The 15,794-nt window shown below is 38.8% G+C and overlaps 2 protein-coding genes across 2 annotated transcripts in view; one reads left to right on the forward strand and one right to left on the reverse strand.

The window, feature by feature from the left end:
- baz2a (bromodomain adjacent to zinc finger domain, 2A) overlaps nt 1–15,794 on the forward strand; it is a 353,839-nt gene that overhangs the window by 155,847 nt on the left and 182,198 nt on the right. The window lies entirely within an intron of this gene.
- nav1a (neuron navigator 1a) overlaps nt 1–15,794 on the reverse strand; it is a 43,999-nt gene that overhangs the window by 19,475 nt on the left and 8,730 nt on the right. Inside the window, exons 2-8 of the mRNA XM_022662316.2 lie at nt 13,680–13,818; nt 10,564–10,852; nt 6,050–6,815; nt 4,360–4,788; nt 3,261–3,400; nt 2,369–2,548; nt 1,353–1,405 (exon numbers count right to left, since the gene is read on the reverse strand). Coding sequence (XP_022518037.2) covers nt 1,353–1,405; nt 2,369–2,548; nt 3,261–3,400; nt 4,360–4,788; nt 6,050–6,815; nt 10,564–10,852; nt 13,680–13,818 — 1,996 coding nt within the window. The remainder of the gene's footprint in view (nt 1–1,352; nt 1,406–2,368; nt 2,549–3,260; nt 3,401–4,359; nt 4,789–6,049; nt 6,816–10,563; nt 10,853–13,679; nt 13,819–15,794) is intronic.

Here is a 15,794-nt window from a genome sequence, read left to right on the forward strand (position 1 = left end):
TGTGAGAATACGAGCAGGAGAGAAAAGAAAGGAGAATATGATTTCTACACTTTCATTCTCACTGATACATAGGTCAGAAAATATTGCAAATAATAATCTGAAATAATCAGATTAAAAGTTACATTGTATACAAAATATTTAGTTCACTTAGTTTTGGTTTCACACTACAGTTTAGTAACTAAGCACAGTCTTCCATATACTCGGCACTGATTGGTTAAAAGAAAGTTGTGAATTTGGCGAGTTGCCTTTCAAGGTGTTGCAATATTTTTTCTCTTGTTGCCAGAATTCAACTCCCATTTGGGTGAACATGAGGCCCAGGACAGATTTCCCCTCAGATTTATTTTATTTCTGTTTTTAATTAATCTACAGCTACAGTAGATTCAGTAATCATCAGCGTAATCTGTCATACATAGGTCAGAAAATATTAAATGGGCACCAAATGGTCCAGCGGTCAAAGGCAATGCCACTATATCAAGAGATCGCCGGTTCGAATCCTGTTTATGTAGCTTGCCATCGGCTACCGGAGCCCTGAGAGAGCACGATTGCCCTTGCTCTCTCTGGGTGGGTAGATGGCACTCTTTCTTCTCATCACTCCAAAGGGTGATGTCACTCGGCACAAGGCATCTGTAAGCTGATTTATTGGAACCGAGTCGAGCCGAGTGCGTTTTCCTCCTAATGAGCTGTGATGCTACTCTGCAATGCTGCATCAACAGCAGTTTAAAAAGAGGCAGTGGCTGACTTCACATGTGTCGGAGGAGGTATGTGCTAGTCTTCATCCTCCTGGTGTTGGGGCATCACTAGTGATAGGGGGAGTCCTAATAAGTGGGTTGGGTATTTGGCCACGTACATTGGGAAAAAATAGGATAAAAAATTTAATAAAATGAATAAAAAAAGAACATATTGCAAACGATAATCAGAAATATTCACTAAATACAAATATGAGGGAGTTGTGTTTAATCGATCTGGCCTGTAGAGTGACACTCTCCCTAACACTGTATCTGATTAATCTATTCTATCCAAATAAAATAATGACTGAAATGATTTATAAGCAGAAAAACAGAAACTATAAGATCTTTCTCCATTTTAGAAAAATTGCCCAATTTTATATTTTGTATAATGCAATAATTGCATGTTCAAAATCCTGACTAAATTTATAGATTCCAAACAATTTGTAAAAAAAAAATGCTCAATCAATCAATCGAATCAACCTTTTTAACAAACAATTTTCACTTAAATTATATTGTTTCTAATATTGTGTTTCTTTCTCGCAGCCATTCCCTACTGCACAGATAGTAACCATACTGTAAGATGACAGAATAATGAAAATGCTGTTTAATGTGATTGATACTTACTGAGGAATAACTGGAAGAAGCACTGGATACCAGTGAGAGCACTGAGCCGTGAACTAGAAAGAGAGAGATGGAGAGAGAGAGAGAGAGAAGTGAGAGAAGAGAAACACACTTCCACATATCTTGAAAGTCATGAAAGTCGAGGTCGATGTGTTTAGTTCAGTTAGTTTTAGTTGTCACACTCCAGTTTAATAACTAAGCGCAGTCTTCCTATACTTGACACTAATTGATTTAAAGAATGTTGTTAATTTGGCAAGTTGCCTTTCAAGGTGTTGTGCCAAATTATGTCTTGTTGCCAGAATTCAACTCCTGTTTGTATGCATGTGAGGCCCTCGGCAGATTGAGAGTAACAGATTTCCCCTCAGATTCCTTTTATTTCTGTTTTTAAATAATCTACAGCTACAGTAGATACAGGAATCACCAGCATAACCTGTTGTACCCAGACTGCTGCATAAAGCACCTGTACACCAAGAAGAGTCAGATTCCAGTACAACATCACTTTTTTTAACTTCTTGTAATTGGTCTAGAATGTGAACGATTAAAAAATGTTTTTTTTTTTTGGCCATGATTCAGTTTATCCAGACCAAGACCACTACAAGATCACACCAGCACTATTTGGTTTGGTTAAAACTACCATGGCTTTTGATACATCACAAAGACTTGCTGTCTTGGTCACAGATGCGCCATTGTTGGTGCCAAGACGTGCACCAACAATTTGTCCTCATTTGAACTCTGGTATTTCACCCATAATGTTGTGTGCATTGCAATAATTTGAGCAAAACTGTGCTCTTACCCTGCTAATTAACCCTTCACACTCTGCTCTTACTGGTGCAATAATGTGCAATTAATGAAGATTGGCCACCAGGCTGCTCCAATTTAGCCATGAAATCTCCCACACTAAAATGACAGGTGTTTCAGTTTCATTGTCCAACCCCTGTATGTAATAGCCCTAAAGCGTTAATATCCATTTAGGCCACAGCTCATGATTTTTGCAGTGATGGTTTCAGTGCTTCACTCACCATCATCACCAGCATCTCTGTCCCGGAAAGATCCGGAGCGCATCATGTTTTTGGGACGTTCAGCCAATGAGAGAGTGCTGCCCAGAGGTGAGGCCCGGTACATATCAAAACCAGTCTCAGGAGTGGGGATGCTGTTGGACCGAGTCATTCGAGGAATACCCATACCTGGACTGTGAGCAGCTTTAAAAAAAATCAGACAGCAATACATAAACATACATACATAACTTTCAATACAAGAAACAGGATACAGTAATAGTATTTGAGAATTAAACAGTACCCAAACACAAGTGAACTATGAGACATTTATACTAGGGATGCACAAATATATGGGAAAAAAAACACTTTCAAAGAGAAAACCAGATTTATACTGAACTTATACTGAACAATAACTAATTTATCAAAAGCCAAAAGAGGAAGTTAGACGGTTGGCAGCAGGCTTAAGTTCATTTTTAAGTTTTACTCACATAAATGATATTAAATAAAACAGTCAGCAGCACTTGATCACAACCAGTTCACTTAATTTAATACCTCTCTAGAATTTGTTTGACTGGCTGCCTTGCTCTATAAATTTAGGTCACATCTGACTTAAGTAACACTACTGAGGTATTTTATATAACTAAAATAGCACTGCTTAAAATATATGATTTATGATAAGAAAACCACAACTGCGGTAAACGTATTTCTGCTTTTTGGCTTATTTTAAGTAACATTTTGGTTTTTTTTATGTCAAAAAATATTTAAATAAAAGAAGGACAAACTAATTCGTCCCAAAAGAGAAAAAAGGTTGATTAATGGCTTTTCATTAAAAGGGATCGTTTAATCCAACACTTCATCTACTTTTTAATTAAGAAACTGGGACTGATCAAAAGATTAAAATGGAACCGATGCTCACCGATACTGGTCAGTGGGATATTGCAGGTTAGTGTGGGAGATGGTAGTGGAGGAGGGCTGTCTAATGCGCTCAGGCTCAGGATAGCGTGAGAGTGACGCCTCTCTTTACTGCTGTCTTCACTCTGAGGAGATCCAGGGTGGCTGAAGAGCAACGGGAGCGCATTATAAGTCGAATATTAGTTTTTATACAATTGCATTCTTTATAAAAATAAATCATAAAGATTATCATGTCTTAAAAAATCTAAACACATATATCCCTTTATCTGCATATTTCGATATATTCTGATCTGTCCCAGAGTTGACCTGGCCATCAACGTCAATAGACGTTAATTTCAAGTTAAATGTTGGTCATGAGATCAGATGACAAAAACTTTACGACAGGATAATGTCTGCAGGGAATATGCCCACTTTTAGAGCCTGTTTTTCTCAGTTTTCCACTAAATAAGATCCAAATGTTTTATAAGAAAAGCCTTTGATAGTGATATTCTTGGCGATATGAAAAAAAAAAAAACACTGAAAAACTTTCTTATTTTCAAGAATAATCAACTAAATACTAAAGTGTAAATGCATGTAAACTGCTTAAAAACAGTTATACAAAAAATATACTTAAATAAATTAATAAAACTATTACAACATAGACTGCTAAGACACAGAATACCACTATTATCATTATTTTTAAAAAGTGTGATGATAATACTTTTGATTTTCCCAATAAATGTGGCATGGCCATAAGATTTCTCTGTGGTTTTAGCCATGCCGCACATCGGCACATGGACACGTCTTCTTTCTAAAGGCCATGGTGATCACCACACTTCAACCATTAAAACAAATTATGTCTGTCTGTTTAATGTCTGAAATTTAAATAAGACAGACTCCTCCCACATTCTCTCTAAGGATGCTATAATCATCTGCGGCTGATGTGCTGAACCTGATTCTAATTCAGACACATTAAGTAGTAATAAATGTGGGGGTGTCCTAATTTTTTCCCACACTAAATTCAGATTTTTTTTCTTTTTAAAAAAACGGAAGGGATTGGAGTGTCCACGCTTCCAAGTTTTATACAGTCACCAGTCGGCACTGATACAGGTGAACACGCTCACCTGTCCGGTGTGAGGGTCAGTGAGGCTCTACTGCCCGGAGACCAGCTGTTTCCTAAGCTTCCTTCCTCCTGCTTAGGCCGGATCTCAGACACAGTGCCCCCTGCTGAACACACACTCATCTGCAGAGGCAGAGACTCCATGCTGCGGTGCAGCCCAGAGAGCCGTGGGTAGAACAGGGGCGAGGTGCCAGCCTGGCCCTCTCTCTCTGCGGTCGAGCCAGAGAGACTGTTTGAGTAGTTAACGCTGAAGATAGATGAAGGGCTGGGCATTAATCCAGGAGCAGCTGTGCTGCTCAGAGGCTTAGATAAATCCTGAAGTTTGGACGGTGGCACTTTAGGAGGGAGATGGTCTTCCACATTAAATTCACTGCAGTCCAGGCTGATGGAGTCCACTTTATCCAGTTGCGTGGGTTTGCACAGTGTTTTGGCACTAGAAGGTTTTGGAATAATAGATTAAAAAGATAAGAATAGATAAAAAACTACATTAAAACATTATCTCTCAGACTGCATTTGGATATAAAATGTTATTGACTACAACAATGAATAAATAAATCAGGTCAATTGCATGAACACAGGGCCTGCATTGTTCTTTACTTATTTATTACATGTTCATGCTGTACCAACAACTAAATGCATGAACAGATTTTCAAAAAGTTAGTATTTTGTAGGTATTCACCCAAATAGACAAAATCAAAAATGAACAAAATTGAATATTTGGCAGAAGGCTGAATACTAAAATATTTTTTAACATTAAATATATTACATAGTCATTTTTAATTCATTTTTTTTTACATGAAACAATAAGATATAAGATATAATTAAATATAGAGTTAAATAGAATAGATAGAGTACATAAAATATTAGTGGTGCCAATCAATGCAAAATTTTATTCAATTTTCATTTTAATTTAATTTCATTATAAATAAAGAGTAGTCTACCTCTTGAACAAGACAGTAGTGATGCTGTGTTATCACTTAATGCTGACAGCACTAAATAATATACTTCATATAAAATATGAAGATAAGCAAAAATGTAAAATAACATGAAAGAAGAGGGTGTATACAGATCTATGATTAGAAAAAAAAACATATCAGTAACTATACAGCTGTGGAAAAAAAAATAAGAGACCACTTAAAAATGATGAGTTTCTTTGATTTTACCAAATTAAAAACCTCTGGAATATAATCAGGAGGAAGATAGATGATCACAAGCCATCAAAACAAGCTGAACTGCTTGAATGTTTGAACCAGGAGTGGCAAAAAGTTATCCAAAAGCAGTGTGTAAGACTGGTGGAGGAGATGCATGAGTTCTCTTAACTCTTAAAACTTTATGAATATGAACTTGTTTTCTTTGCATTATTTGAGGTCTGAAAGCTCTGCATCTTTTTTGTTATTTCAACCATTTCTCATTTTCTGCAAATAAATGCTCTAAATGACCAAATTTCTTTTTGGAATTTGGGAGAAATGTTGTCTGTAGTTTATAGAATAAAACAACAATGTTCATTTTACTCAAACATATATACCTGTAAATAGCAAAATCAGAAAAACTGATTCAGGAAATAAAGTGGTCTCTTAATTTTTTTCCAGAGCTGTATATCCTAACACTGTGATATTCTTTAGATTAATAAATAAATCCTTGTTTATTATACATTTTCGGCTAATTATTCTTGGTTGTCTTAGTATTTTACTTACCTGGGAGAGTTTGGCAAGCGCAGATCAGAGTATTTTCCCATCATGGATGCCTGGCGGAGTCCCAGTAGTTTGGAGGGAGGCTCAGCTTTGCTCACTGTGGATGTGGGAGGTCCATTCTTCAGCGAGTCACTTCCTCCACATTCTGAGTCAGACACCACTGTCTTAGCCTTGGCCTTCTCCTTCTCCCTGTCCGTCTGATTGACTGGTCCACGTTCTCTTATACCAGTCCTTCTGGAGCTTTTCGCGCTACTCGGTCTCTTCAGCTTGGACTGTGGAACCGCTGTTTTGAGGCTGAGCGGATCACCATCTACGCTGCTATCTGGACAAGGCCCTGGTTTACTTTTAGTCAGACTTAAGGTACTGGACTTGGCAGGTCTCGGGAGACTACGATACTGGATGTTATTGCGAGTGTTGGGAGCAGAGAAGCCCTGATCAGAGCTCAGCACATCAAGGCTAGCTTTACCACTGCTGCTGATGCCACCACATGAGGGTTTTACTGGAATGGCAGAAGACTTGGGTGTTTTGGATACGGTTGTAGAGGCTACAGGTAAGCTGCCATTAGGGGTAAGGACCATGGTGGTATCAGTAACTGTGGCAGGCTTTTTGAACCCAAAAGAGTTGCTGGTTCCAGCAGATGGTCTGACCAGGCCAGAAACCGGCTTGCAGTACTGACTTCGCTCCTTCTCTGCATCTGAACACGATCGCTGAAGAGCAGATGCTTTTACTGTCATCCTCGCTTTGTCCACCATGGGTTGGCCATCTTTTGCTGATAACGAGAGAAAAAAAAACACAAACGCAGTGTAAGTTAGTTTTTACTACCATTTAGATCCAAATTTCAGATTATAGTATCAAAATTACTCCCAGTATGCAAGATTTCACATAATTGGAGATCAATCAGTCTGGACATCAACTGGTTCTTGTATAGGTTCACACCAGAGTTCAAACAACAAGAGTCTATTTACAGTGTGGTTGCTGCAGGCCACTCAAAATCTGTTCACATTTGGTGCTGCATTTGGTCCTAGGGCTGGACTATGAACACTAGACATTTTCTGCTTGATGGACCTGCTTAATTACATGCAAATCTTGCAACCCAGCAGGTAAATGAGTCAGCAAGTGAATCACATGCATGTAAAGATCAGTGCAGAGTTTTGGTTAGCAATTGGAAACCTTGCACCTTAAAATCCTTCTGTTTTCACTCTTATAAATACAGTTCATTATTGCAAGTACAATGGCTTTTTAAGCACTGACCTGAATTTCTTAGTATATAGTTGCCCCAGTAAATTTCTTGTGGGTGAAAGCAATCAAATCCGTACAACAATGTTCCAACATCTAGTGTACTTACTTCCAGAGGAGTCGGGACAAAATACTAATGGTTACAGAGGCAGAAATTAAGGCTATGTTCACACAGAAGGTAAAAGTGGCCCAAAGACATGTTACAGAAAAAAACAGAAAAAAAAGAATCTGATATTTTTAAATTTTGATTTGTGCCTCAAATCCAATACATATCTAATTTGTGGTGAGAGCGAATGAATACTAAGTTAACAGACCTCATAAATATTTGTACTGATGCCTCTGTTCCAGTTATTATAGAATGCTTAAGTCACAACCACTCCATGCTTTTAAATAAATGGCCAAACACAGCTACAGAATTTAGCCACAGGACACAGCCATAGAACGCTGCTTAAAACTAAGGTTTAAAAAAAGAACATAAGAAAGAACACAAACTAAAGAAGTGGGCGTGTCGTTTTTACAGCAAGCTAGAATGTATTTTCAATGATTAGCCCAGCTATCAGCCTGAACTCAGACTTCATATCTCCTGTGATTCTAAGCTCAGATATCAGCCTGACCTGTGATTCTGGAAAGGATGAAACCGAAACTTTTTTATGTAAAGTATTTTGCTCTTTCGCGCAGGTATGTCAGTTACATAATGCAAACTGCTGTCACATGTAGATGTCAGCTAAAGATAACAATAAAAAGATCATGTGAACAGCCTGAAATAGATATCAGATTTGGGCCACTTCCACCTGCCGTGTAAACGCAGCCAAAAAGACCCTAAGGAGACGGATCAACACTTACTTGTTTTAACTCGACTTTCTTCTTTTTGCTTCTAAAGTCGTAAAAACAGTACTGAAGTGAGTGTGTTGCTAAGCAATATGAATAAAATTACAGCACTCAGAAAAAGGGAGGGTCAGAAGGCCTATTATCAACACCATCACCCCCATGCCAACATACCCCCCACACACACACAAATTGGCAGCAGCTGTCCAGGGCTGATGCCAACCCTCTCTCTGTATCCCAGAACAGAACCATCTTTCTCCTCAGTCCGGAGGTTTTAACTGAACCCCAGTATCAGACAGAACCACACAGCACTGAATGCATGGGCTGTAATCAGAGAGGGCAACAAGGATCGTTCAACAAGGGGTGAATGGTCTTCAAACCATTAGAATTGACATATCATCAATGTCAATGAAAACAGTTTGTGGACTCTCTTGGATTTTCATGTTGATGCATATTTAATTTGTGCAGGAGGCAGCCTACTGTACACTTAGAGAAGACTGGGCTCACTCTCTGTGTCTCTAAAAGTATCCAAACACAACAGATTTACTTACCGCATTTTGTGCACTAGAAAGGCGCTCAGGATTATAAGGTGCACCATCAATAAAAGTTTTTTTTTTCTGGTCTATTTTCATACATAAGACACATTATGCAACGATAGTAAGGAACAGGAGTGTCACCAGGTTTTCCTTCCAATTCAGCAGGTCTCGCTACAATGTAAAGCAAAGCTAAGTTAAGTAAACAAAACTGTAATTCAAAAAAAAAACATTTTCCTTTAAAGTCAAAAAGTGCTGGATGTTAATCTACACAGATTCCTCTCCTGAAAACTGTTTATTTGGGTGAGTAAAGCGCTTCTGTTTATTTACAGTAAGCGTAGATTTCCTGATTTCCACTAAAGCTAGCTGCGGTTAGCGGCTAATGCCGCCCGACAGCACTACACTGAGGAACCCTAAGTGTTCCAGTATGCCAGGGCGATATCAGCTAGCGGTTTTTCCCACGTAGTTTGTTTTAACACGGTTAATGCTCAGGCTACAGGGCGATAATACTCACCTCTGAAAGGCAAAAGAGCTAGTGCTGCGGTTAGTGGCTAATGCTAATGATGCTCCAACAGTGCTAATACTCACCTCTATACGGTGAGAGAGCTAACACTTAGCACGGTTAGAGGGTAATGCTAATGCTACTCCAGCAGTGCTAGCCGTGGTTAGCACTAGGCTACTGGCCGATATACTCACCTCTGAACAGCAAAAGAGCTAGCGCTTAGAGGCTAATGCTAATACTGCTCCAGTCTTGAATATCGGTGCTGGAAAACTAAACTAAAACTCCTGTATAAAGCTGTACTTCAGCAGAGTGGCTTTACTGCTCCTTACAACCTGAACGGTAAAATTTATAAACAAGGCGCACCAGATTATAAAACAGACTACATTTTTTGCGGAAAATTAAAATATATTAAGTGCGCCTTATAGTGCAAACAATACAGTACTAAATATAATCTCAGTTTTCTGTATTTAAATACCATGATTACCATCCTTCTGTTTTTTTAGAGTGATTTAAGGAAACTAACAGCCGCAGCCACCAGATAATCTTGGGCATCGAATAAAAGCTGGTAGGTGAGGGGCTGATCATGTGACTGAGCCAGCTCTTTGGTAAAGGGCATTTTAAAGCAGAATATCATATTTCAAAAAGGACCTTAACTTAACTAAACTTAACTAAACCTGATTGTGCCATTTCTACTAACCAGCACAGGAATGCCCACTAATCCGTCCACACTTGTGGTGTTTTTTGGTGGAATCTTTGAAGATAATGGAATTGTGTAATGTTACACACTTCTTTTTTCTAGGTTATTTACTTGTACTCTAAAAGTTGACAAAAGCCCTATCAGGACAGGATTCATTTCTCAGAGGGGTATCTGTGAAAAAATCAGTAATCAGTAATCAGTGATAAAACTCTTGCTACCAGACTACAGGAGGACAGTGAGTTTTTAGGCTTTCTCGGTCACATGACATCGCGTTCAGTAGCTCCTCCATTTCCACTTGCTGTTGTGTTAACATAGATCTCTGTGGAAACGTGCACCCAAAATGTAATTATGGTGCGCGGCAGTGGATAAATAGCTATTTTATTAAACGTAAGTTGAAAATTCAGATGTGCATTAGTACGGGACAAAAATTTTTCAGCAAAAAACAGTAGGTAATTTAGCCTGTAATTTTCTCAGAGGACATCTGACAAAAACACATACATGGTCATTACAGATGGGAATAAAAGAGAAAATTACCCCATGACCCCCTGAGAAACTAACCCCATTCAAAAAAGGGATAAAGTGCCATCTAAAATATTTGATAGAGATGTTTATATCAGAAACATTTTTTTTTATTATTGCCTCAAACAAACAAATAAAAATACAAGAAAATAAAATTGTATTGCGATTATCAATGTGAGGGAGTTAAAAGGTTAAAGCAACTCACAGTCTGGTGCTTTCAACAAGCTCTGTGGGTTGTGGGTGATGGGTGAGGTTATGCCCACGGGGGGGTTGCGACATTTCTTCAGACCGTACTGATGGTTGAGTGTCTGTGGCTTCCTGAGTTCACCTCTGACCCCTGTGTCATCCGGCACCTGACCCTTCTTCCACTGGTTTGGTGATTCAGTCTTTAGGCTGGCTGGGTTATATCCTCCCTCATTCCTGTGCTTGGTGTCTTTGCTGTTCCAGGAGAGACCGCTCTCCATGAGCGAACGCTTCTCTGCATCTGTCCGCAACTAGAGAACCAGAGAGAAAAAAAACACTGTCAGCCATTATTAGTTAAAGCACTGTCTGATAGAGGTATTGTTAGCATATGTGTGGATAGTATATAACAGCATGGAGAAATCCCAATATTAAATCATACATAACTGGAGAATTTTTTATTGATTTCATGGTGGATTGCACGCTTGACACATTCACGCAGCACCTCACTGCACAAGTCAGACTGCTATAACAGATGCTTTGTTTATATTAAATATGTTTGGCTGAAGCAAGCTGACAAAGTTTAATGGAGACAAGATTGTGTATTATCTAGTAAGTTCAGCTCGTTAATGAGCAGCTCCTAATTACTGTGCTGGAAAATGTTTGAGTAAAATGAACATTGTTGTTTTATTCTATAAACTATGGAACACATTTCTCCCAAATTCAGAAGTTCAGAAATCAATATTTGGTGGAATAACCCTGGTTTGTAATGCATCTTGGCATGTTCTCCTCCACCAGTCTTACACACTGCTTTTGGATAACTTTATGCCACTCCTGGTGCAAAATTTCAAGCAGTTCAGTTTGGTTTGATGGTTTGTGATCATCTATCTTCCCTTTAATTATATTTCAGAGGTTATCAGTTTGGTAAAATCAAGGAAAAATATCATAATTAAAGTGGTCTCTTATTTTTTTTTCAGAGCTGTGTACTTTGCTGTTGTGTTTTGCCATTATGCCAGTTTGCTCTGGCTAGACTGTGATACATTTATAATTAGAATAAAAATTCCAATGTACATTAATGACTGTAGCAGCACTGCTCATGTAAACTAAAGGTAACTGCTGAGGTAAATTTATAATTAGACTAGCCCTGCTGAGGTTAATGTATGATGGTTAGACTAGCTCTATTTAGGAAAATGTATGATTGTATTGTGATTGTGATTAGTTGGTTTGACTGCTTGAATATTAAAAAGTGCATGTGTATAAATAATAAAATAATTTTATGTATACTGTCTTCCTTAGGAAAGCAATGCAAACTACATTTAGGCTTCTTTAAACTTGTAGTAAAGTGTAAATGGTAAGTTTAAATGAATAAAAACCTGCAAAAAACAAGTTCAAAGTTCTGTATTCGGTCTTTGGACAAAATGTTTCTTTTTGTTTACTTTCAACCAATTTGTTTCATTTTTGGGTGCATCTCTATCAATTAATGATTAGTGAAGCAAACCTTTCAGTGAGTAATTTTTTATCAAAACTTGTTCACGAATGTATATCACAATATAAATGAAGTACGGTACTTCAAAGCAAAATATTAATCTAAAACTAAACATCTTAATGTCTCATTCTGTATATACCGTATTTTTCGGACTATAAGGCGCACCGTATTATAAGGCGCACGATGAGTGAACGGTCTATTTTTAGTGTTAGTCCATACACAAGGCGCACTGGATTATAAGGCGCACTAAATGAAACTTTATTTATATCAGTAACAATAACTCTGAGCAATAAATCCTTCACAATATCTGTGAAAAATAACAACATCTCTGAGCAATAAATCAACAAGCACAGCAAGTACGTATTACTCCGCGACGCTCCTGACAACGGTAGCCGCAACGCTCCGACAGACCATAATATTATGTTGAAGCACAGCAAGTACGTATTACTCCGCGACGCTCCTGACAACGGTAGCCGCAACGCTCCGACAGACCATAATATTATGTTGAAGCACAGCAAGTACGTATTACTCCGCGAGGCTCCTGACAACGGTAGCCGCAACGCTCCGACAGACCATAATATTATGTTGAAGCACAGCAAGTACCGCATTACTCCGCGAGGCTTCTGACTATAATAGCATGTTGTGCCGAATTCGGTGAATAAAACGGTTTTAAAACAGAGATAAAGATTGGATAAGTTTCATTTCTGGATGAAGTGATTTCCAGCGCTGTTTGGATATAACTGTGGATTACAGGAGACTGGATTGATGGATTCTCTTTAGTCTGGACGCGTTTTGAAGGTAGGACCTGTGGCTGAGCGTGGGTGTGTGTTCGGGGGGTGGCGGCAGTGACCGGAGGTTACCCCAGGACGAAACATGCGCTCTGACGCAGCTCTAATTCATGAAACATACATCCTACAGTAAAAGCACAGTTCTGGAATCCGGAGAGCCAGACGGTTCGAATGGTGTATGACATGACCGCATTCGATGAAATATGGACGAACGATAAACGCAAATATGAGAGTTATGAATTATTAAAATCATAACCAAGGCATATTTCGCCCTAAATGTTTATTTTCTGAAAGGATATTCCGCTAAATAGGCTAAATAGCTCAAAAGCAGAGATTCTAAGCTTTAAAATGGTATATTGGATGTCTATATTGAACCTGTAACTGTTCATAACTATTCAGAAACACAGCCAGTTATGAAATATTAAATATTTCTGGCCCGCCGGTGGGCCAGCGCGTGTTAAGAGGTTAACTTTACTTAGAAGTGGGCGCTAAAAAGAAACAGTTTGTGCTATTACCCCAGAACGGGTGGAAAGGAAAGTTTACCGGCACCTTGTTCTGGCCACGGAGCTACAGTGGAAACTAGCTACCCTGAACCACAGCCGAGAGGCAGTACGGCAGTCAAAGGTAACCGCGAGCTAGCCCAAGAGGGGGATCTTTTTCTGGCATGGGTGAGGAATTCTGCACAACAGAGCGCCGTGTACCACATAAAAATCGAGGTCAGTAAACACAAGCAAAATCCATACACAAGGCGCACTGCATTATAAGGCGCAATGACGATTTTTGGGAAAAAATAAGTATTTTAAGTGCGCCTTATAGCCCGAAAAATACGGTATATATATATATAGTAAAAAAACACAAATCACTCACCACAATGCCAGAGTTGCGGCAGGAGCCAATGGGAACAGTTGGCATGGAGTTGAGGGCAGTGCTGGCACTGAACTCCTCTGAGCTGAGGTTATCTGAGCCATCACTCAAGCCACTACTTATAGAGCTGCTCTCATCCCAGCTGTGAAGATAAAACAGTAGAAACAGTATAAACATGATGTCCCGTCTAACTCTCGTCATAGAAACTAAAAATATATTTTTGTCTTTCTTTTTTTTACTTAATATCAGCAATCAACACGTTATAATTACTTTACCAGTTTTGATTATATGAATAAACCCCCCCTCATCCACCCAACCATCACAAATCTTCTTACCATACCCCCCCACCCCTTACAGCAACAATCCCTAACACACTGCCCTCCACTCCTCCCCACCCACCAAAGCCATGATAGAAACTTTTTCATCGCAGTCCTATTTTAGCAAAAGATCTTGTAAGTTAGATCTCAAGTTTTTACACATTAAAGGTGTTCTTCTGCTAACAATGACTTTTTGTTTTTTGTGAAATACAGTAGGTATCTCTGAGTTGTGCATGCATGCTGCACATCAAACTGTTTCTCAACATCCATTGTCTGCAGTAGTTAGTAAAAGTAAATATTCAGAAAAATGAGTCAATCAGGAAAAGCACTCCTGTCTCCATTCACCCGTTAATTAGTATAAAGCGACACATCTCGTCAGACAGGAGCTAACAACACTAGGAACAGCATGACAAGTTCTTTCCAGTGTTATTTGTGCAAATAACACATCATTGTTTATATGCTTTGCCCAGTAATTCAGAGCTAAGGAAGAAATGGTTAGAATTTGTCTATGGAACACCACCAGCGAAGTACAATTGAGATGAAGTGAGGTAGGTGTATGTTTAGAACCAGTTCTGTTTACACTAGTTAAAAGTAAAAATCCACCCCTGGGTTTTGTTCCAACTGCTTGGGCAGCTGTCCTGCAGCTCAGCCAACAAACCCTGGGGGGATTTTTACTTTCTGGACCTGGACTACCCACCTCTGTGTGTAAGTAACTAGGTTTACATAGGATCTCCGGTGGATTCAACGTTTTACAGAGACTCTAAGACTAGATCAGTGGCTGAACTGTACTTATCAGGGCATTACACATGTTTTAAAGTAACATATGACATTGCAAAAGATTGTTATTAGTGTAGAAATGTCTTTATTTTAAAACGTTTTATTTTCTAACTGTTGTTCGTCTCACTGCCTTGCAGTGCTGTTAGCCAATCAGAGGTGAAATGTTCGCATGTATGAATATTCATGAGGGAAAGCTGAAATCCTTTTCACCACAGGGTCCATTGGCAGTTGCACCTCTATTAGCTCTCCTAGAGCACTAATAACATTTCTCCAAAAACTAAAATTCCCATAACATATCTATAATGAAGCCAATTGTACCATGGGGGCAGAATGAGCAATATGGATCAGGAACCAGTCCCATCTGATGTCTAATATATATATCATCGCTGTCCTATGAAAAACACTATTTTTAATTTACTACATAATTTGACCAGATAAACTATCCCTTATACTGTGCCAAAACTGTCTTGATGAATAGACCAAAAGAAACTCTTCAAAATGACCTGAAATAAACTCTTTTTACATTGACTTCTATTAAAAGTTTACAAGGTTTTTTTCTCTCTCCTGTAAATTTGGTGTTTTGGAGATAAGTGTTTTTCATTGGACAGCGATGATATGCTCTATGACAGGGTGCTCTATGAATGGGTGACTGGTGACTGGCGAATGAAACATCTGCCCCGCGAGGTTGTTTGAACTATAATGAAAAACAATTTAAATAAAATGCTACTCTGGCAAAATTTAGTTTACATTCCTCCCCTGTCTCTCTGTCGTGCTCGGTGTGACTTTAGTTTCCGCCCGTTTTCATTTTTCCTCCAATTCTTGGGCTCCCTATCTTCTTATAAGGGCATTTTTTCCCAGCTGTGTACCAATTCACTAGCCGGGGCAGTGGTAATGTATTGGACCATGACCCTGACAACACGTGTTAGATCCCACGTGAGGAGCGGTGTGTTTATTTATGTTTATTTTTTTTCTTCATGGGTTTACTGTACTTGCTTTGAAGTCAACTGTTCTGCAATTGGGTTCA

Source organism: Astyanax mexicanus, chromosome 13, assembly GCF_023375975.1.
Source record: "Astyanax mexicanus isolate ESR-SI-001 chromosome 13, AstMex3_surface, whole genome shotgun sequence".
In the NCBI taxonomy this organism is placed as follows: domain Eukaryota; kingdom Metazoa; phylum Chordata; class Actinopteri; order Characiformes; family Acestrorhamphidae; genus Astyanax; species Astyanax mexicanus.